The 23,796-nt window shown below is 41.2% G+C and overlaps 1 protein-coding gene across 1 annotated transcript in view; it reads left to right on the forward strand.

Moving 5' to 3' along the window:
- CAPN6 (calpain 6) overlaps window positions 1-22,649 on the forward strand; it is a 58,985-nt gene extending 36,336 nt beyond the window's left edge. The window contains exons 7-14 of the mRNA XM_003208443.5: window positions 608-801; window positions 2,950-3,027; window positions 4,251-4,446; window positions 6,113-6,235; window positions 7,968-8,170; window positions 8,814-8,935; window positions 15,224-15,360; window positions 15,935-22,649. Of these exons, the coding sequence (XP_003208491.2) occupies window positions 608-801; window positions 2,950-3,027; window positions 4,251-4,446; window positions 6,113-6,235; window positions 7,968-8,170; window positions 8,814-8,935; window positions 15,224-15,360; window positions 15,935-16,117 (1,236 nt within the window). The 3' untranslated portion in view covers window positions 16,118-22,649. The remainder of the gene's footprint in view (window positions 1-607; window positions 802-2,949; window positions 3,028-4,250; window positions 4,447-6,112; window positions 6,236-7,967; window positions 8,171-8,813; window positions 8,936-15,223; window positions 15,361-15,934) is intronic.
- The last annotated feature ends 1,147 nt before the right edge of the window (window positions 22,650-23,796 follow it).

Genomic DNA, 23,796 nt, shown 5'->3' on the forward strand with positions numbered 1-23,796 from the left:
AAGTGAGTGAGTGTTTGAAGCATATGGATTATGACCCAATACAAGTGAGATTCTGGATATAGTTCATTGCAAAGCTGCCCATGCTGGCATCAGATAGCATACGATCAATCCAGAGGCATAACCATTTGGGTTGTTTCTAGCTCAGAAGCAACATTATAGCACTGCCACAGCTTTACTTTTCCCACTCTCCTGCCCAGTCTACATGCTGCTCAAAAACAATGCTACACTGACTTTATAAAGGGCCAGTCATTCACGTCAGCTCCAGCATCTGTATTTGATACTGTTTTTCTGGTTCTAGGTGTACTTAAAAGATGTTGTTTTGGATATGTTAAATTAAATTGTGTTCTTTTTTGGTAAATTGGCAAACTTCATGTATGCTTAGATCTGCATTTCACTGAACCTAGGCATCCAGCAGGACAGTCTACTGCCTGGTCTCTGCTGGTAACCAGGCTTCTTGTTGAAGTCTATGAGAAGCAAACCCAGTTTCTAAGAAATCCTGCAGCTCTGTTAAAGAAAATTAGCCTTCCCTGTTCTGCCCCTTGAACGTGTAGATGTCAAACGTCTTCAATGACACGAGTTCTCTTTTTTGTCTTTTTTGGTGCTGAAGTCTTCCTCTGGAAGAGCCAATGAGGTGGAGGCAAAGACAGGTCTCGTTGCTGGTCATGCCTACTCAGTGACTGCAATTCGGAAGCTGCACCTTGGAGAAAGTCTGACGTTCTCTTTTAACACAGAAAAGCTCTTCATGGTCAGGCTGAGGAATCCCTGGGGAAATAGAGAGTGGAATGGTGCCTGGAGTGACAAGTAAGTGCTGACAATCCAGTGTTAAAAGAACAAAATTGTGTTTAAGGCTACTAGAAGCTGGACTCATTATTAAACACAAAGACATAATGACAGCCTGCAGTGTTCAGTGAGATCTGAAATGTTCTGTCATCTCTTTCCATTCTGTGAGCACATGCACATATAAATTTCTGGACCTTAGTATACATCGTTCTTCTGGCCCACTGGATCTTGAGTAGAAAAATAGCCTACGATTAAGGTGATGAGTCAAGAACACGAGGTTTGTTCCCAGCTTCACCACTGAGTTTGTTTGTGACTCAGTTTCTCATCTGTAATTGTTAACTGCTGGGGATGATATGAATCTTTCGTTCTTAACAAATTTAAGCAGCTGGTGAAAAATGCTGTAAAATTACCATATTCATAGTTTCTTGAGCTATTTTATATTGAGTTTTTATACGGGCTGTGAGATCGGGATAAGACTTGAGGTACTTAATGCCTTCTTTGCCTCAGTCTTTAATAGTAAGACTGTTTGCTTCCTGGGCACACAGCCCCTTGCACTGGAAGATAGGGATGGGGAACAGAATAAGCCCTGCATGATCTATGATGAGATGGTTTTGGACCTGCTCTGAAAGCTGGACACTCACAAGTCCATGGGGCCAGATGGATTGCACCCTAGAATGCTGAGGGAGTTGGCGGATGTGGTTGCCAAGCTACTCTCTATCATCCTTCAACAGTCCTGGCTAACCGGGGATGTCCTGGTGAACTGGAGGCTGGCAAATGTGATGCATGTCTTCAGAAAGGGCTGGAAAGATTGAGGGGGCCAAGGTAAACTGTATGAGTCTTAATAGGGCCAGGTGTTGATTCCTGCATTTTGATCACAACAGCCCCAGGCAGCCCTACAGTCTTGGGGAGGAGTGGCTGGAAAGCTGCCTGATGGAAAGGGACCTTGGTGTACTCATGAACAGCCGGCTGAATATGAGGCAGCAGTGTGCCCAGGTGGCCAAGAAGGCCAATGGCATCCTGGCTTGTATCACAAATGATGTAGTGAGTAGGACTAGGGAAGTCATCCTGTCCCTGTACTTGGCACTGGTGAGGCCCCACCTTGAGTACTGTGCTCAGTTTTGGGCACCTTAATACAGAATAGACATGGAGGTGCTGGAGCAGGTCCAAAGAAGGGTAACAAGGCCTGTGAAGGGCTTGGAGAATATGCAATGTGAGGAGCAACTGAAGGAACTGGGGCTGTTTAGTGTGGGGAAGAAGAGGCTGAGGGGAGACCTTATCACTCTCTTCAAATACCTGAAAGGTGATTGCAGTGAGTGAGGTTGGTCTCTTCTCACTGGTGACAGGACAAGGGGAAATGGTACCAGGAGAGGTTTAGGTTGGATATCAGGAAAAACTTCACAGGAAGGGTAGTTAAGTACTGAAATAGGCTCCCCAGGAAGGTGGTTGAGTCACCATCCCTGGATGTGTTTAAAAACTGTTTGGATGTGGTGCTCGGGGACGTGATTTAGCAGTGGCTGTTAGAGTTAGGGTAGTATGGTTAGGCTGTGGTAGGACTTGATGATCTCAAAGGTCTTTTCTAACCTGAGTAAATTCTGTTTTTCTATGAAAATAGTATGTCTTTTTTAACTTAAGCCCTTGTTCTCTGCTAGGTCTTGTCCGAGCTGTCACTCTTTCCAGAGGACACTGATATTGGCCCATTGTTTTTTAGCCTAACAGAGAACTGAGAATTTCCAAATTGGTAAAGAAAATGTCGCTTATGACTAGCAACCTCTTTCCTTTAGCTTGAACTTTATCTTCCGTTCGATACGCTCTTGATTAGCAAATCCATGTTTCTTTAAAGATCTTTTAAGAAATTGAGTCAGTCTCATATGACCTTCCAAAATAACTCTTTAACTGTCCTAAGGTAGAATACAACAAAGGAAATCAATGAAGTTCTGCTCTAGTTGTGCCAATTTGCTGTTCACCTCTTTTATTTCTAGTATCTTTCAAATCAGTTAATGATTTTAAACTTCTTCTGTAAGCCATGTACCCTTTTCTTTAATATAATCTACCATTTATATTCCAATGTTATTTTTATAAAGAGGGACCATGAGAGAATTTTACTTTTAATTGTTTTTCCAGATAAGAATATTTAATTTTATTTAGTAAATCTTTTTTTTTTCTTTCTAGTTCTGAAGAGTGGAAGAAAGTCAGCAATTCGGAGCGTAAGCGTCTGGGACTCACTGTTGAGAATGATGGAGAGTTCTGGTGAGTGGGAGTCATGTGGAGGGGTTGGAAATAATGGCTACATTGAGTAATCACAATTATCTCTGCAATTCAACAGCTTCAAAAACAACTTTCCAATATGAATAATAGATTATCCAGTTAGCAAAAGCTCTTCTTCTTTTAAACTCCCAAAAGATTACAGAGAAAACAGAGGAAAAAAAACCATACAAACAGATTCAAAACCAGTAGAACCAAATAAGTAGTTCTCAGTAAATACAAGCTTCAAACCCCTTCAAAATATTTCAAAATATATTATCTACATTTATGAGAGTCACTTATAATCCAAGATAAAACATATACTGGTTTACATGACAGAACACCAAATACTGAACACACTGTCAGTTTTGGTTAGTGACTAACTGAGTCTATTTGTAGAATTTTTAGGTCAACCAGGACGAAGGTGCCAGTAAATGCAATTGCAGCAAATGAATTTTGGTGTTTGTCAGTTTTTTCCAGTGCAGGGAAAGGAAGTGTCCATTTTCTACAGAATCTGCAGAACTCAAATCACTTGCATCCTGCTTAAAACTCAGATCCAATAAGGCAGTCCAGCAGCTTCTTCAGTTGATCATCAGTACTGCATCAAATATGCTAGTAGGGCTCAGTATGGAAAATCTTCTGTTTTACTTTGTCAGAACTGGCAAACAGAAGCCACCTGTAGGATTTGGTCCTGGAGCACTAGTGGGCCAGTACGCTATGGTAGTCCAAAGATACCAACCTGTTCTCTTTTACAAAAAAGGAGCAAATATTTTCTAACTGTCCTGAAATCCAGCCTGTTACCATGGCAGATGGAGCATTGAGATGCTGTAAATTATATCCAGAGCATTTAGGTTTTAATCTTGTTCATGAACAGATGTAACAAGGACCATAACAGTGTTCTGGAGGAGTGGACAGTTCTTTGATTGCAGATGATCTCCTTTCTCTTTGCAAAAACTGAAGTTATCAAATCCAGCCTGGTAGATACAACCGGTCATTTTGGCTTAATGCTCTGAGGTGATAGTTTTTTAAGTGAAGTTCTAAGATAGTGTGATTGTGGCTTCATGAGTATTTCCACATGGAGAGGTTTCTGGTGAATCTGTCCTCTGGAAAGCTAAACAATGCCTGCTGTTAAATTACTGGAAGATGTCATGTGTTATTGTGGCTCTTTGGGTGAATAGGACTGTTTACTTTTAAATAAACCACGATTTTCCTGGTGTCCTTTGGAATAGGATGACCTTTGAGGACTGGTGTAAGAATTTCACTGATGTGGACATCTGCCGGATTGTAAATACCTCCTACTTCAGTATCCACAAGACCTGGGAGACAAAAATGATGCATGGGGCTTGGGAAAAGAATTCAGACCCCCTGCTAAATCGCTCTGGTGGATGCTTTGATAACATAGAGACCTTCCTTCAGAATCCCCAGGTGAGAGTCGCTACTTTGCACAGTTTTGAAGTATATCCACTTAACAAGAGTTTTTGAAGTAGATAGAGAAGCAGTTCTTCACTCCTCTGATTAAGCATCGGTGCCTTCTTTCTAGAAGGTGATTTTATTCAGATATTCCCATGTATTAATCTGAATGTATTCCATGTGCTTTTGTCTGGGCCTAGTTGTAAGTGTTTAGCTTTACAGAGAACAAAATATAATTGTTACGGTTGAGTGCAATGCCTGGTGTAATGGAAGTTCTTCTTATTCCAGTTGTCTCTAGGCTAGTTAATTAAAAGTCTTCAAATGGGAGTGCTGAAACACATTTATGTTAGCTTAGGGCCATCATAAGTTACTATGACGCATACTACTGCAGTCTGGAGAGACGCTCTGTTCTCCCTCTCACTCTTGACACTGAAACCTCTTGTGAGGTTCATCTGTATTGAGGGGGGCTTTGACACTTCCAGTTCCATTAAAGTAAGTGAATTTAAGCCGCCAAGTATGTAGGCATCCCTACAGCCACCTGCTGATTTTCAGGTTGGTACCTATTAGGACAGCTAAAATGTCATCAGTTCAAAGATCACCGTAGTTGCACACCTCTCATCAGTCCAAGAGAGCTCTCTTGCACTCTTAAAGCTCCCCTTCCACACCTCTATTTGCTCAAGGACACCCTAGGCTGTCTGACAGTATAACACTGTCTACAGTTCAGAAGGGATAAGAATAAAAATGTGTCTGACTGCATGTCTCTGCATATTTTTATATGCAGAAGGAAAGAAATTAAATCCAGAGTGAGATATTTTGAGTGTTTAATTCTTTATCATATACAGAAACACCCATCGCATGTTTTTCATCTACATAAACCCCACAGATTCACTTTTGAACTGATCTGGTAGAATTGCTTTAGTACTGTATTCAATTCAAAAATCGTTTATTGAGATAGGAATTGGTGCTTAAGCTTGAAATAATTTGCTTTGATTGGTTTTAAACCCAGGTCGATTCAAGTTTAAACAGTCTGGATATAAGATTTGCATGTTAAAGATGCAGGAGGCCTTCTTAGTCCTTCTAAACTGTGTGTTCCTAAGGTTTTCAGAAAATCTGAGAAATACCATAATTAACATTCCTGTCATTCTTATATTAAATAGAAATTGTAGATGCAAGAGTAGAAAAAAATTATTAACATTTGGAAGATATCTTCCTTTGCAGGTCGTGTATGAAGATGATATTTGATACTTACTGACCCTGTTTAGATACTCAGCTTAAGAGAATAATCTAAAATGAACAAGGACCCAATCTGGAATCTACTGGTTTATTTTTTTTATCTCACTCCTGATTTACATATATCCAAATGAAAGTTTCAGAGCAGCTCTTCCTTTCTGCTGCCTCAACAGTTATTTTTTAATACTGTCTCATGCTGCCCTGTTAGGCAATTTACCTGCTTTTTTTTTTTTTAATGTGTGCTTTTGTGTTTTTTTTTGTGTGTTTTTATTTTTAATTAGTATTAATTTTCAGATGTAAATTGCTGAGAACGTGTTATGCATAACTTTCCTCCTACCCTCAAATGTGTTTTCAGTTCCCTCCTTTTTATGCATTCATTTCCTTGGTGATAGCTTTATCCTCTGTCTAATAAGGCTTTTTTATCAGCTTACTCTCCTCTCTCTTGTTCTAGTACATCTTTGATGTTAAGAAGACAGAAGACAAAGTGTTGATCTCGTTACAACAGGAGGATCGGCGCAGGAGCAAAAAAGTAGGGAAAGGAGACAACATCATCATTGGTTTTGAAATCTTCAAGGTAGGCAGCCATCTGCACAACTGGTTCAGAGTTTGTTCTGAAATCTTGTTTCATTCTGGCAAATGAAATCTTTGGCAGATAGAGGCATGACTATCACAGAGGGATCTGGCTCTCCTCTCCACAAGTTCTGTGTGTATACTGGATTCAGTCACTACATCTGACATTAGACAGACTATTTGAACTGCACTGAATTTAGTTCAGTGCAAACTCTATTTGAAATGAAGGAGTGTAAGTCATTATTACCTACTGCAAAAGAATTCTAAATGTTCTTTCATTATTCCAAACTTTGAAGAGACAGATTGTTTGTTCACAGAAAAAAGTACTAATGCTTGAAACATGGAGGTTTTATTTCCCTGTCTCACTGGAGGCTCCTACCTCCATTCCACCAGCAAATACAGCCAAGTGAATGAGTTCTGAAAGTCTGCAGTTTTTCTTTTCCCACTTAGACAAGTCAAAAGTATCGAGCGATTTCAAAAGCTGGAGTAGTGAGTAGGAAATGAGAACATGTGAAAAGAAGCCAAAGGGATCCCAAATAGTAATTTAATTACTCTCCTAAGGCAAATTGTGTAAAATGAAAACACAAGGACTAAAAGCAGAGGGAGAAAAGCAAGAGAAACAGCTATGCATCTGCTTTTTCACCGAGGAGAGGGATTATTTTATAATCCCTTGCTATAACTAGTCGGACTGCACTCAGGCTATGGCCCTACTTCAAAAATAGTCAGTTTTTAACAGTCAGTCACAGCTGTTGGCATCTACATCACACCTGTATGTTTGACAACCACCTGCTTACCAAATGTATTGAAAACTGTCAATCTAGAAAGTAGCATAATCTTCCCATGCCTTGCTCATGTCTAGTGTATCTAATTGCTAGGAAGCCTTGGAAAAGAAATTGCACCTTCAGAAAAATATCGGTGCTCTGTCTTTTATTTCTGTTCAGTAATTTTCTATTTTGGAAAAGTTGGAAACCACCAGATTTGTTAATACAGCTATGGGCCTTCAGAGGACCATGCCATAAATTATCAGAAGACAAAAGAGAAATACCAGAAAAGAATGTAGGGCTGTGATCGCTCACAGGAGAATAGGTTTATGTTTTAACTGTGCTGTGGCAAACATTAGTTTCCTGAAGAGCATTAATATTTAAGCACAGCTTCACAAAACAAAATATAAATGATAATTCTCTAGCTTTTTTTTTTTAATTATTTAGGGAAGGACAATGTAAATATGTCTGTGTGCATCTGTTCATGTGCCCTGGATTGAGAGTTTGCAATATAAGACTGAAAGGCTGTATCTCATACATGGAGTACAGCATGCTATAGAGAGCAGGCAGATAAATCTCATCCTCATCTAAGATGGCAGTGTAGCTTAGCAGTTGAAGTCCTTGGAGTGTGCATGCATCTCTGCAAATATTCAAAATTCTGCAGTAGCATAATGTCTGTTAGCGGACAAATGTCTTTGCCAGTCTCAAACTATCACCTCCACTTAGGGATGTCTGAGTACATGTATATACCAACACAGTGAAGTGCAAAACAGTACTGCTTGGGAGCCAGTGTGGGCTAGCATTGGGAGCACTGAGTTGATTGTCAGGAGTCTGTCTGTGTCACAACTGCAGTAGTGAACTGTGACAAACCACACTATTTTTTCTGCCTGTGAAAGGCTGCATGATACGCAGGGAAAATCCTGCCTGCTGTCTCTCTTCCTCCTTGCTAACCTTTATATTGCTCTGTGGTTGTAGGTAGAAGGTAACAGAAGCTATCGACTACACAAGCTGACTGTGCAGGAGAGAGTAGCCACATCTCCATACATCAATACACGCAATGTGTTCTTGAAGAAGATCCTTAAGCAAGGCCGTTACATCCTTATCCCAACTACATATCTTCCTGGCATCACTACAAAGTTTATGCTGAGACTCTTCACTGATGTGCCATCAAAGCTCAGGTACTCTGCACTCACAGTTGCAGGAGATCTTCCCTTGCTTGTATTGGCTGCACCTTCTCGAAAATCGTTGCCCTCAAATATTGTTGACTCACTAGCATGTATCGCTTCAGAACTCCAGAAGGTGTCCTTTGAGATAGCCTGGGTCACCTCCAAGAATCTCCAGGTGGTCTACTGGCTTTTGTTGTGCTCAAGACATTTTTGCTTGGTGACTTAAGAACAACTGGAACTCTTGATCTTTTAATCTGGCTTCTGTAGTTGTCTCAAGTTTTGGTGCAGAACTCTGAGTGTTGGTACTTGTTGGTATAGCTGACTGTCTTTAACCAATCTCATTTGAAACTAGTGGTTATCTGTGAGGGCAAAACTAGTTCTTAATAGAACTAGGCCCAATGAATTTTTCTCTTGCTTTTGTCTTGATATTACTTTTGTTTAAAAAAAAAAAAAAAATCCTGCCATTTTTGTTTTGCAGTCATACAAGAAATGAAATACATGTAGTGTGGTTTGCTTTGTTTTTACTTCAGCAAGTCTGTTATTCCTGTACCACAAATTTGCAACAAATCTCAAGTTCAGAAAAGGCCAAAAATACAAAACCATTGATAGTCTGCTTGAAATTCATTGCTGCAATTGCTTTGCCTTGATTTTTCAGAGAGCTGATGGCAGATAAGCCTGAAATGACATGTTGGAGTCTTCTTTGTGGCTATCCATGCAGAATCACCCAAATCAAAATCCACTCTGCAGAAGGCTTACAGGAGCAAGATGGATCAAGTGGTAAGTGTAAAACAAGACTGGAAGAGTGGAAAGGGCTTCGTCCTCCAGAGCAGAGCTAAGTTGGCATGTAAGCAGTCAGAAATTATCCAAACAAATTGTTTTTTTTTTTTTTTAACACATTGTAAGATCTGTTCAAAAGGAGAGCTCAGATGAATAAGATGATGTAAACTGGCAAGAGTCATGTGTCATCTATCCTGTGCAGATGGACTGTAGTAGCCAGTCTCTCCCGAGAAGCTTTTTGTAGGGATTAGTAAGAAATTAACTTTTTAGGGGTATCTGTTTTCTGAATGGAAAAATCCAGGGAGAATGTTGAATAGCACATGTGAATACACATGTGGTGTATTACACTTACCTCAGTGATATCATTCATAGCTGTCAGAACACTTTGCTCTTCGTTACCACAGCTTTAATAGCACTTCAGGGGAAGAAATATGGTGTTTTGTAGGTACACTACAAGGGGAAGAGGTTAAGTTACTAGTACAAGGCTGTGTGCCTACACATTGAAGGAAGTGTCCTGAAACAAGAACACATAAACGTCTTTCTGGTACCTGATGTTGGCAGTTAATTAGGAAACATGTCCAGTTGTCATTTACTTCTTCATTTTCTACTCCTATTCTCCATCTGTTATCCTTCACTTTCCATCACCATGGAATAGAAGACCAGCACTAACTCTTGGGAAGAGAGAATGAGAAATGAGCAGAGATAATACAGTGAACTTGGAACAAGCTGATGAAACATCAGCTGTTTGGTCTGGATAACTCTTCAACCCCCTTTACTTTAAAATGTGAAACTCAATTTCTTTAACTCTTTGTGGTAAAGAAATCGTTAGACCTAGACCTTCAGTACAATTCATCCTGAGACTTGTGGAGCAACTGTAAGATTTCTCCCACTAGCTGGCTACAATTCCCTTTTCATAGTTGGTCCTTGTACCCACTGAGTGGTGGGTAAATCTACTTTTTATTGCACAAGTCCCCTTCTGTTAACTCTGGTTGTCTCTTCAGGGGACAGGAATGTTGAATGGAAGAAATGTAGGGCATTGCTTCAGTTCATTTGACTTGTTACTTCTCTTGAAAAACATGAGCTACAGACACCTCAGTCAAACAAGCAGTACAACCCCATGTTCTCAGAAAGGCAGGATGCTTGGATGAGATAAATGAAGGGGCTACATGTGACAGAAATAGCAAAGCAGTCCTTTGAAAAGAGGGAGTATGTACTTGTGTTTGCCCTGTGAAGGACATTTCCATGTTTTTTTTTTCTCCTCCATTTAAAATTCCTTAGACATTTTTCTTGAACATTCCCTGCAATAAAGTAATGAAAGCCAATTCTCCACCCTTAGCATTTCACAATCCTTAGCACAATTACAATCTTGACAAGATCATTAAAAACAATTGCCTGCAGCTGCCAAAGGGCAGGCTTCAGCTCAGAGAGCGTTGTCAGACTCGGTGCATTGTGACACAGACCTCAGGAATATACAAATGGAACATAAAACTGATGTTTTATAATAGATAATAAATACTCCATAGCATAGCCCAAAACACTGTTAGGAGCCAGTGCTACCACACATATTCAGGTTGAGCAGAAATATCTTCCGTTCTGATTTCAGCACCCAGAACTGGGCTCATAACTGCCCTGACAAAAGTGAAAATGTGCACTATAGTGGGAAGATCTGTGTACAGGAAATGGGCTCACAGAATTTGTTTAAACATAAGCAAAATCGGAACACAAAAGCCTAAATGAATCTTATTGTTTGCCTTTGAATAAAACTTCACCAAAAATGTAAAAATATTTTCCTTTTGTGTCAGCACAAAGATTTTGGCAAAAGCCTTTGTCCTTTTTTGGCCTGCAGTACCATTCATATGGCACTGAAGGAAGACTGAGATCATTCTTTCCATCAGCATTCCCTGTTACCTTGAATTCTGCTGTGAAATCTATTTGAATCTTTCTTTATCAGCATTGTTTTTCCTTTAAGATTCTCTAACTCACAGGGTACATCCATAGATTATCTTACAGATTGCCACATCTCATGGCAGAAATGGAGTAGATAGAGTGCATAAATAAAAAATCATTAAGTCAAACATGCACATTTGTGCTATACATTAAAACCAAGCTGTGCAGTGACAAGAATAACACCAGCAACTGCACTCTGCCTTCTGAGGTTGTTTTGCAGGGAAGTTTGCAAAGTTTCTGATTGATACTGGATTCCATTTTTAGTAAGACAAAAAGTAAAATATGGCATGCGTTTCTCACCTTTTTTTTTTTTTTTTTTGGTACATTAAAATACTTGAATACAGAAATTCCTTGAAACACAGTGCACGTGTGAACTGTAAATATACACTAAAAAGTAATGAGTTAATGTATTCTGAGATACTGTGCAGAGGAAATCAACTCATTGTCATCTCTCATCTATTTGTCATCTTCCATCTCTCTGTAGCTTCTCTAGATTCATATCTGTTCTGTTTCCCATATCTCAAGGAGAAATAGCAGCCAGGCAATCAAAAAAGATGCGCCTGCTTGAGGATTTTGAATCATATGTCCCAGAATTGAGTTTAGACCTCAGCCACATGGGTAGTTACCAAAGTAAGCCACTCCTGGAGCATTTCCATTTCCTAGTGTGACCTAGAGTTAAAAGTCAGCAGCAACCTCCTGTATAATCAATATTGTGAGCTGACACAAAATGCCACACGGCAGTTTCCATCTGGAGATACAAGTAGAAGTTTCTCTTCAGGTTAGACATGATCAATGTTTACTCGCATAGGAAACAGGTAGATTAAGTGATTGTGTATGCTGCTAAGAGAGCCTCACACACACACATTACTGTTACTCATTTTCTGGTGCAGATATTGATGGTAACTTGTTTCCATGTGAGCTGCTGTGTCTAATTATCCCACTGCATTTTACACGGGTTTCCTGACTTCTTCGTCTACCTGTGTACTTGCATCTCAGCTCTCAATCTGCTATTTCCTTATGCTCAGTCTCTGTCATCAGTTAGCTGTATACCCCTTGGCCAGATTGCCTGCCTGGTTTGAGTAAAGCATTGCTACCATCCCTTAGCAGAGAGAGAAGGTAGAACTGAATGATCATGAAGGATTATATTATTCTTTCCGAAGCTTCTGAGAACTAAGGCATTTTATTACTTCTCTGTGATAAATTGTGTCCTGAAAACATCAGAATATCTCTATACTCTGAACTGGTGTATGGGGATGTGGAAACTAAAAGGACTGTGTACAGAGGTACCTTTTTTTGATACATCTTGCTTAGAGTGATTTTAGATTTGAATGCACTGTTTATCACATCAGCCCCTCACTGTCATATGAGAGTTGGGCTTAGCACAAATTTCTGAGAAACTACTTAAACAAAACTGCAAGAGAATGAAGATTACATAGCAAGTGCACTCCTAGCCTGGCTCGTAAGCTGCCTGTCATCAGAATCCTGTCCCCTGACAGAAGAAGGTTGTTTAATCTCTGTTATAAATGTTTATTTAAAAGCTCTTCCTTGCTGCTGTCTTTAATCCATTGTCCTGTCAGGAAAAAGTAATGGATGGTTTGCTGCTAGATTAGCAGATGAATCTAGCTGCCTAGACTCAATTCTGAACACATATTGGCTGCTTCTCTTGGAAGTACCTCACTCTGAGTTAACTTGTGCTGAAGTTGATCCAGCTATTTGGGAGCCAAGTAAAGTGGCAGATTTGCAAGAAGATGAGGAAGTGCAGTGTGCTTGGATTTTAGTCTGCCTGTCATTCCCAAGTCTGTTTTAAAAATTGCTCTCCCTACTGTCTGTCGCACTCTTTTCTTAACAGCTTACCTTCTGGAAAAAATCATCTTTACATTACGCCTTTCCACTGGAATTCCATGCTGAATTCACATGTTTAATGGCCTTTCACCATTTCTTTTCTAAACTATGTATTGTGATCCTCTATATATGATATCCCTGGTAAGGAGTGTATCTGGTGCCTTTAATGGCAGATGCCCTGGGAGTGGTTCAAGAAATGGAAGGAGAGGGCAAAAACAGCTGATAGATGTCCAGACAAAGCACAGGAAAGCTTGAATCATATATATGACTGAGAACTAACCTATTGCACTGCCAGAATGGTTACCATAATAGAAGCTCAGGTTGTTCTCCTTCCCAGCTTGTAGTGAATGCTAGGATATTGCTTTTCCACATTAGTAGCCCCTTCTGCGTTGTCACTGTACTGCCTAGTGCTGCAGTTACCCGGGCCAGCAGTAGCTGAGAACATTTCTAGTTTCATTCCACATATGCAGCTCTCCCAGTTCTTTCTTTTCTTCTAGACTTAAAGCCATTCTTCCTGCCCCATCCCTCAAGGTGTTCAAGGCCAGTTGCATGGGGGACTAGGCAGCCTGATTTGGTTGGGGGCAGTTCTGTCCCATTCTATGATATAAATGGCAGTTCAGCAATGCAATCATGAGGTCATGCTGTGCAAGTACTTTTAATGTCTGTCTTCTGCCTGCCTGTTTTTTTTTCTAGCTCATTCTGAGAATTTTAATCTGTTTCTTTTGAATGTTAGCTTTCCTCTTCTATTGACTTAGCAAGTCCCTTCATTAACAGTTCTGCAATCCAGAAAATTTGCCTGTTAACTCTTAAAGTTCTATGTTTTTTCCCTACCACCTTTTATGCCCTGTATCTCTTGATTTCAGTTAATGATCAGATGTTGCTTTGCTTGTAACCTATGGCTGTTTCATGCAAGACCCCATTTTATTCAGGTCCATTTTCCAAATCTCTCAGCGAATGGTGGAGCCCTTCCATCACTGGGTACACTCGTGCCCCAGAGCTAAATCCACACCTTCAGTGACACAGAAAGTAATTGCCTCCCAGAAAAGCCAATACATTGGTACCTGCTGTAGAAAGTGTGATATGTTGTCAGGGTAACAGGCTGCTACATGTCTGGCCAGATGTAATTGCAGTGCAGCATACGGAAAAATCTTTCTTTCTCATCAATGTAAGGAACTCCTTCTGTTTTTGATGTAGCTGCTATGTGGTTTGTTTGTGTGAGCTTTTTGAGTGATATGTTTGAGGAAAACTAAGCTGGGTATGAATTATTTAAAAATGAAAGCTGCCTTAAAATGTTGCTGCCTTATGGCTGTCATTCCACTAGTGGCACTTTCAGGTAGATGGTCAAAATGTGTGTAAGAAATGATCGTGTGTCTGACTTACACTTATGCACATTCAGTGGGCTTATTTAAAATATGTATTGCAAAAGTAGAAGGGGGTGAAAAAATAGATACGCTAGAATTAACACTAAGAATAGATAGAAATACTTGCATTGAAATACAGAAAAATGTAGCACTTATGTTTAATTAAAAGTAAAATAGAGTGGTCTGTCCCATTCCAGGATAAAGACAGGTGGTTTTTTTTTTTCTTTTTTTTTCTCAAAGCAATTCTTGCTCCCTATTGGAATGAAAAGAAAATATCAATGTTTATAACAAGGTGAAAATGTTAAATGTAGAAACTATAACATATTTCTGAACTGTTGATCATCTCAGTGGATTATGTATGATTAAAGTATGATTTAAATTATTAATTGGGACAGAAATATATGACAATAATTTAAATTTTAACATAGATCAAAATAATAGAACCAAAGAAATTCTATCAGATTCATGGGAAGGAAATCAGAAACTGCGGAGGACTTGCTTTGACAGCTTCCTACAGAAAATTTTGTTGAAAGCAGCATGCTCCTATGTGTTTTGACAATATTTTGTTTTCTACAAGGGAAACTGCTTCATGAAAATTACCTCCTAAAACTAATATAAAACTCATATCAGAATGTGGTAGACAGCATTTTCAACCTAGGCACTGTAAAGCTGGCACTGAGATATGTGTTTGGTGAACTGTGGAGGATGAACAGTTTTAACCTGCCATTTTTGCCCTGTAGCCCCAAACCACATATCAGATTACGTACACATGGATGCATTTTGGCTCTCGTGTCTTGAGCAGTGCTGGGAAGTGTGGTGTTTCACTTTTGAAGACTGTGTTAAATGAGGATGTGTACAGTAAGGGGATATGGAAAGATGACAATCGCAGTCAAAGAATTGGCTGGTTTCATGGCAAACAGTGTTCAACTTCTAGTTCTGAGCATTCAGTTGTTACTCATTAAGAATGAGGTATTTCACTTCTGCCTGTTATAGGGAACTAGCAGTGGATGTGGTGTACTCTGATGTCCTGTTCCCATGTCACTAGCAGTGGCGCTGCCAGGCAAAGGAGGACATGACTCCTGCTGGGTTTCTGGGCAGGTCTCAGCTACTATTCTGTGTTCTAATGGCTGTGTTTCAGGAGCAGATCCCTATGTGCTTATCAAGTGTGAGAACCAAAAAGTGCGCTCCCCTGTACAACACAATACTACCAGTGCGATTTTCAACACACAAGTCATTTTCTACAGGAAGAACATCGACAGTCCCATCATTGTCCAGGTAAGATAAACCACGCTGAATGAGCTGCCGAGGACAGGGGATAGTAAAAAAACAAGACAAGTGCAAGAACTGCTTCCCTTACTGGGCTATGCTTGACACTGTTCAGCTGCTCCACTAATTCTGATTCTCTAGCCCAGATCTTTTCCACTGAAAAGCAACTGCTGTTACTTAGGGAGCACTCTAAGCAGAGGGGATCTGGCTCTAGCAGTCACAGGAAAAGCACTGCTAGAGAGCAGGAGGTGAGCACAAGCAAGCAGAGTGGCACAGACAAGGTGTTTTTACTGCTGATAAACTCAAACTGCTAATTTTCATTCCTCTTCTCGGCAGGCTTCGACCTAGAAAGCAAAAAGCTGCATTTAGCTCCTTATTTGCATATCATATGTAAATGAGCATGCAAATCCAGAATCTCCCACATGCTTGCTAGACAATTAGCTAAATTTAGATGTATGCCCCTTCCTCAATGCTCTTCTGAAGGGTTAATGGGAATGACCCTCCTCCAGCACAACCTTTTTGAGTAGAGTGTAAAAGAGAAGCAGCGCTTCAGCTGAGGTTATTTCTGTCCCTTTGTCTCTAGGTCTGGAACAGCAACATCTTGTGTGACCAGTTCCTTGGACAGGCGCTGCTGGCAGCCTCACCCAGTGACCCCAGAGAACAGCAGACTCTGCAACTTCGAGGGAGAGGCAGCCAAGAAGCCGAGGAGGTGCCAGGTCACATCACCGTCAAGGTTTTTTCCAGTGATGACCTCGTAGAGCTATGAATACCAAAGCCCTGCAGAGCCAGACAGAGCTGTCACCTCGCAGCAGGAGGGCTTGTCGATGCTTTCTGTGTGAATGACTTGTAAGCAAAGGTTTCATGTACATACTCACAATTGCTTTAAAAAGAAAAAGCTCTCTGAAACTCTCAATTATTTTGGATAATGGGAAGGGAGGCTTTTAAAGGGAAAAAAAAAGCATATATGTATATATATGTTCATCATACAGCAAGCAGTAGAAAAGGTGCCAAACTGTCAGCAGATGAGCTCATTAAGACATGAGCTCATAACCATCTCCCCCAGCAGCATCGTTCAGTAGCTCGTGACATGTAAGCTGGAAGCAGACATAACTGTTCTCACAGATCCTAGCACCTCATTACGTGTTCCCAGCAGGCAGGTGGGAATAGCTGTATCTCCACAGCCGCATGCCAGCAGGCTGGCAGGCTGGCAAGGACAAGATGAACTCACATGCCTGATGTCCCTGTTCACTGCTAGACTCCTCTTGGGAGAGGGAGTTTTTTGAATTTTAGTTGGAATTCTTTTCCCTAATACTGATTTTTTTTTTTTTTAAATTAATTTCACTCCCATTGATAAAGATATTTCTGTTCCTTGGCTAAAACATTGTTACTCAAGGATTTCAGTCATAGGACTTAAGACCAGGCATGCCACGGCAACATTAAAATAGAGGGGCACGCCTCGGAGTGACAGCTTTGCCTGCATAAAGGCTCTCTTTGTATTTTCCTGTTGTCCACCTCAAGCTGCTTCACAAGTTGATATCTTTAGCCAAGAGATGGGCATCTCACAGTTCAGCTGTGGCTTTGCCTGGAGGACAAACTCAATTATGGAAGCCACCTTCCTAAGGAGGTTTTGATTAATCTACTTTCTGCTAGAATGGAAGAATGCTCCCTTTGCCTCATTAGGTGTGATGAGAATGAAAGAGGAGAAAATTAGTTTATGACAGGAATGGGTCTGTAAAATAAAGATGCCATGACATAGCAGGTACCAGGTTTTCTCTTTGGAAATTTTGCATTGGTTTATTGCTGATAGAGCTCACATCTTTCAGAAACTTTAACTTGGGTATGATGGAGGACAGGTATTGTTCAGATTTTCCTCAAAGCAAGGTTCGTTGTACAAACTTCCTTTTAACTTTTGCATGTAGCCTGTCAATAGGGCTCCTTCTTAGCAGACATTTCTGAGTTGTCAAGCTATACAGTGATTCTGTCAGTGTAAAAGAGGCTTACTGTGTCAGAAATGGATTTTGTATGGTTGCAAATTTTGGTCTTGAAAGTGAAGCTAAAGGCTTACTATTCTGCCTTTTGTACAGCCAGGAAACTTGTATTTCTGTGTACCTCAGAACTACTTCAGCCATTTTGTGCAATGTTTATAACTTATAAAATGGCCCTTGGTGGAGTTAATGTTTTCAAAAAAGGTATGTAAGTAAGTCTGCTCAGGGCATCCAAAAGGATCAGTGCAGTGGGAGGAAAACGATTTGTCTGACATGTTAGGGCTGGAATATAAAGCTATGAAGGATATTATGCTGCCATCAGCTTAGCTGCATGTACCAAGTACCTAAATCCAACTATTTTTAAAATAGCTTGGGCTCAAAGCCATTTTGCACGCAGAGCATTTGTCAGATATGAGCTACATGCAGTTGGCAGCCCCACAGGCAAGTATAACTCTTCTTTGTAAACTCATGGCTTTACAGTTGCTTACTCTCATATGATTGTAAGGTGCATTTCTTTTAAAAAAGCATGGAGCTTATCATACATACCAGAGCTCAGGCAAGACACAGAGCTGCAACTCAGTCTGGGCTGACCTGTTTATGTTACCTTTCCTCACACAGTATTTTATTCCACAATAGCTCTGCCTTCTAGCAGCCCATCAGACACACCTTGCCTGCACAGGCAGAGCACCAGAGTTGCAGAGCTGTTGAGGATCACAGGCAGCAGAGGTGAGCACCTGGGGAGTGCAGAGTTGGTTTTGTTGTATAATCCACTTTTCAGACAATTTTGCAGAACTCTTTCTTCTGAAATGGGTGCAGTAAGGAGGGATTGGCTCATCTGGCTGATTGATTGGGGTCAGAGCATAGCCCAAAGAAGGTTCCTGTCAGACAGCACCCAGCTGGGCCAGGCTGCTTTCCCTGCTCAAATGTTACCAGAGCCGGGCAGTGTTTGTCACTATTCAGCCACACCTTGTGGGAAAATGTTCTGTTTCATGGTAACTGCCTGCATGTGTGTGCCACCTTCGGTGAAGGCTTCGATCCCCCACAAATCCCCACATTAAAACAGAGGAAACAAGTCTGAAAAATATTTTATTTCAAATTTCAACCTTTATTTTTTCAATACGAAGCGACCTAAATAAAAGGCTAACAAAATATAAACCCCTTGAATAATTTCTGAAATGAAACATTTTTGTCTCAGATAAAGGAAAACTCGCTTCAGCTTGACCCCAACCTCAGTCAGTTTGGGGGCGGAGGGGGAGAAAAACGCGCAGATCGCCGCACGCCTCTGTTCCCCGCACAGCTGCTCTGCGCCGTTATCGCCCGCAGCTCCGTCTAGGGCGCGTGCGGCCGCATGGCGGCGCTCGAGCCGCGCGCGGATCGCCTCAGGTTCTGGTGAGGGGCTCCCGCACGCCGCCATTCCGCGCCGTCCCCCGCAGGCGGCGCTGCGGCCGCCATCTTACCTGGCGGTCCGGCACGTGGCGCTTGGGGACTTCATGGCGTGCTGTGTGGGTGCGACTCAGGTGAGAACGCGCGTGCAGAGCTCCTGGTTGTATATACGTATGTGTACATATGCACTTATAAATGTTTAGTATATAGAGAGAGTTATATAGTTATGTAAGGTCTGTGTCTATATAGATGTCTGTTAATGTAGACAGCAGTGTTATAAAGTTATAAAAGGAACTATGTACCTCTGTGTATATGTTTTTAAAAGCTTAGAAATATATATACATGCACACCTATACACACGTATATGTTAAAAAAATTGGGTGGCTAGTGAGTGTGTTAGTGATGGAACACTCACTATCTCCGCGTATTTTTATTACGTATAGATTATATCAATATATATTCTCATATACATTAAAACCACTGTTGGTGTGTGTACGCACCAATACATATATAAAATACATGGTAGAACTCCATATAGATGTCTAGAGAGAGAATTATGTGTCTGTATTTGTGTGTGTCTATATGTATATGTACCCATAGACACAAATATATACGCTATGTCCTGTATAATGTACGTACAGTGCATTACAATGTCTGACATACGTAGGTATACATAGATAATTCACCTGGATAATGTTAGGTTTTTGTCTCAGATCTCATCCTATGTATCTTTTACATACGTACCTACATGCAGCTCTTTACGTAGATACACATATATGTGATGGATTGAGGATGTTATGTATGTGTATGTATGTATAGTTGTGTATGTATACGTAGCTAAACACATGCTTACGCTATAGTTATGTGTGTGCATATGTGTGTGCAGATATATATAGAAAATATATACATATATTAATTTGCACTGAGGGAGGTTCGTGTATTAGGAAAAACAATTTCTTGGAAGGAGCGGTGCTGCACTGGCACAGGCTGTGCAGGGAGGTGGTGGGGTCAGCATGCCAGTCCGTGTTCAAGAAAAGGGTCAGCATGGCACTGAGGGATGTGGTTAGTGGGCATGTCAGGATAGGCAGGCAGTGGGACTTGGTGATCTCAGATTCTTTGATTCTATATGAGAAAGAGGCCACTCTTCTGTATATGTATGTGTGTTGTGTGTGTGTATAAACAGAGAGGGGCTCTATGTGCGTGTACATGTACATAGATACACACATATATAAAGTATATATAGTATATAGTTTATATTATAGATCATGTACTATAAATATGTATAAATAGCATGATTCATATTTATAGAAGGAACTGTATATACACAATATATAAGCTAAATACTATATTACATGTAGTTGGCTAGAGAGGGAGCATTTTACAGAGAGAGGGTGGTATATATGGATGCTATATATGATACATTTATGCATATTACTGTAGCATATAATTCAGATATATATATACAGTATAATAATTCAAATATATTGGGTATATATAGAAATACACTCTTCATACGTCTGTGTATATACGCAGTTGCACAAAACATATATATAATCTTTTTTTAGCAATCTATATACATTTATGTTCTATCTAATTATATACACAAAATACAGTGATTTATAGTTGTATCTATATGTATGTGTGTGTGTATATATATACACATTTTTATATATAAACATATATGTATATAAACATACATATAGTGATGGAAACTGGACCGCCACAAGTCCATAGGGCTAGATGAGATTCACCCAAGAGTGCTGAGGGAACTGGTGGAGGTGATAGCCATTTCCATTACCTATCAGCGTTCCTTGTTGACTGGTGAGGTCCCAGAAGGCTGGAGGCTTGCCAGCGTGACTCCCATCTACAAGAAGGGTTGTAAGGAGGATCGGGAACTACAGGCCTGTTAGCCTGACCTCAGTGCCAGGAAAGGTTATGGAGCAGATTGTCTTGAGGGAGATCACACTGCGTGTGCGGGACAACTGGGGGATCAGGCCTAGCCAGCATGGGTTCACGAAGGGCAGGTCCTGCTTGACCGCCCTGATCTCCTTCCATGATCTAGTGACCCATCTGGTGGACGAGGGAAAGGCTGTTGTTGTAGTCTACCTAGACTTCAGCAAAGCCTTTGATACTGTCTCCCACAGTATTACCCTGCAGAAGCTGGCAGCCTGTGGCTTGGACAGCTACACTCTTGGCTGGATAAGGAACTGGATGGAAGGCCCAAAGAGTGGTAATGAATGGAGTTAAATCCAGCTGGCGACCAGTCACAAGTGGTGTTCCCCACAGGTCAATGCTGGGGCTCGTCCTCTTTATTGATGACCTGGATGAGGGCATTGAATGCACCCTCAGTAAGGTTGCAGACGACACCAAGTTAGCTGAAAGTGTTGATTTACGAGGCCCTACAGAGGGATCTGGACAGGCTGGATAGCTGGGCTGAAGCCAATGGGATGAGGTTCAACAAGGCCAAAGGCCGGGTCCTGCACTTTGGCCACAACAACCCCAGGCAGTGCTACAGGCTTGGGGCACAGAGTCTGGAAGACTGTGTACGGAAGTGGACCTGGGGGTGTTGATAGATGCTCAGCTGAACATGAGCCAGTGGTGTGGCCAAGAAGGCTAATGGCATCCTGGCTTGCATCAGGAATGGTGCTGCCAGCAGGAACAGGGGAGTGATTGTCCCCCTGTACTCAGCTCTGGTGAGGCCGCACCTCGAGTACTGTGTCCAGTTTTGGGCCCCTCACTGCAAGAAAGACACTGAGAAACCTGGAGCGTGTTCAAAGAAGGGTGACAAAGCTGGAGCATAGGCCTTATGAGGGGAGCTGAAGGAGCTGGGATTGTTCAGTCTGGAGGAGGCTCAGAGGAGACCTCATTGCTCTCTATAACTACCCAAAGGGAGGCTGTAGTGAGCTGGGGGTTGGCCTCTCCTCTCATGTAACTGGTGATAGGACTAGAGGGAGTGGCTTCAACTGTGCCAGGGGAGATTTAGGCTGGACATTAGGAAATACTTCTGCTCTGAAAGAGTGGTCAGGCACTGGAATGGGCTCCCTTTCAGGGAGGTGGTGGAGTCACTGACCCTGGAGGTGTTCAAGGAATGTTTGGACGTTGTGTTGAGGAACATGGTTCAGTCAGAGCTATTGGTGATGCGTGGATGGTTGGACTGGATGATCTTGTAGGTCTTTTCCAACCTTGGTGATTCTGTGATTCTGTGAAAGGGTATTAGATAGCAACATAGTAGTTTCTGTACACATTTGTACATTATATAGAAAATATACTGTATAACATACAAAGCATTTATAAAACTAGTATATCATGTATTTTATTTATTTATACACATGCTGCTCCAAAAGTAATGCCTCCTATTTTGTGGTGCTGGTCTGCAATGTCAGAGACAGTTGTTGACAGTATAGCAGTAAAGGCTGAACCTTCTCACCGCTATCCTGTTATGTTGTTGCTATGTGACAGATGGCAGCAGAGGGGCAGTCTGACAGCATAGTGTCTGACATGGAAATGCAGATGAAGCAAAGGTGTGTTACTGAATTTCCTCCACTGGAAAAACTGTACCCGCTGCCATTCCTTGATGCTTGCTGAATGCTTCTGGAGACCAAACAGTGGGTGTGAGCACAGTGATGGGTGGGCAGTGTGTTTCAGCAGTGGTGACAGTGGGAATAGGGTGCTTCCACTGGTGCAAATTTTGATGAGCAAAGCATGCAGGCTCTTTTTCATGGCTGATGAAAACGCACAGCTAATGCTGGTGACTGTGTTGAAAAAGAGTGTTTTGTAGCTGATAATTTGCTCTATCAAATAGTGTTGTTGTGCTTTTTGTATCTATTGATGTTTCCATGGAAATATATAGGAGTCATTATTTTCGGCGTGACCTGTGTAGTGGCACATAGTAATACATGTATGTATTAAAATATAAGTTTGTATAAATCATATGCGTCTCTATCTGTGTAATTATGCACTATACTAATACATACAGTAGATAGTAAAAGCATATACATATTTCATATATAGCATATATTGTAGATGGCTCTAAATTTTTGCTTGTATATACATGCAAAATGAGTACATAAATATATGCTATATAATGTATCTTATTTTGAGCCAGTTAGGGAGAGACTACTATATGTGTCCTTATATATATATATCTGTTTGTGTAGAGGCTGTATGTGCACATCTGCAAATCTATTAGAATACATACAAACTGATAGAGCATGCACCCTTATAAGGGTTTTTCAGGGAGGTACACATATCTCTGTGTGTATATATATATATATGTATATAAGGATAGCTTAGATGATATATGTGTTAGAGAAGATCTGTAGTATCTCTTCTGTGTACTAATGCACACAGTAGTTTGCATGCTCACAGGCCTGTCTACGTATGTATTTCAGTTGTGCATTTCATACAATATTTCACACAATATTGCTAGCCATGATCCTTGCACCATTGGGTTTCCATGGCCTGATAGGTGAGCTGAAGACACCCAGCAAGTGCTACTGCTGCAGTACTTTCCCCCCCATCTGCTCAGGTCACACACAGCATTGGAGAAGCCAGGTGAGGTGCAGCATGGGAGCAGGAGGTGCTGGGGCCAAGGGATGCCGAACTGCAGCACGGTGAGGCGGGCAGATAAAAGAGAGTTTCAGGAGGGCCTGGAGGTAAGTGCAGACTCAGCAGAGCTGGGACACCTTCACCTTGTTGACCTGGTGGCAACAAGTAGCTAGGATCGATGTCTTGGTGTGAGTTAAACACACATTGGTGACATTGGGAGGCCAGGCTGAGGTCTGCGGGAGTGTGCCTGTGGCTGGAGCCTGTCCTACCCACCTTCCTCCACTGTTAGCAAAGAACGCCCCTGAGATAGAGCATTTACTAGATGCAGTACAGCCATGCACAGTACAGCAGGTAGAGGAGTGGTGTTTCCGTAGTGGCCCATATACGTTTAATTTTGGTGTTGCTTAACTTTTGAGCTGTTGGCCAGGTGATCTTATTATAGCTTTATGTGAGCAGCTGTATAAGAGCTTATTAAGCAGTTTAAAAGACCAGTGAGGTTCTGACAATCACTACTGCCATCTCTGTAACT

This window comes from Meleagris gallopavo, chromosome 9 (genome assembly GCF_905368555.1).
Source record: "Meleagris gallopavo chromosome 9, MGAL_WU_HG_1.1, whole genome shotgun sequence".
Taxonomy (NCBI): domain Eukaryota; kingdom Metazoa; phylum Chordata; class Aves; order Galliformes; family Phasianidae; genus Meleagris; species Meleagris gallopavo.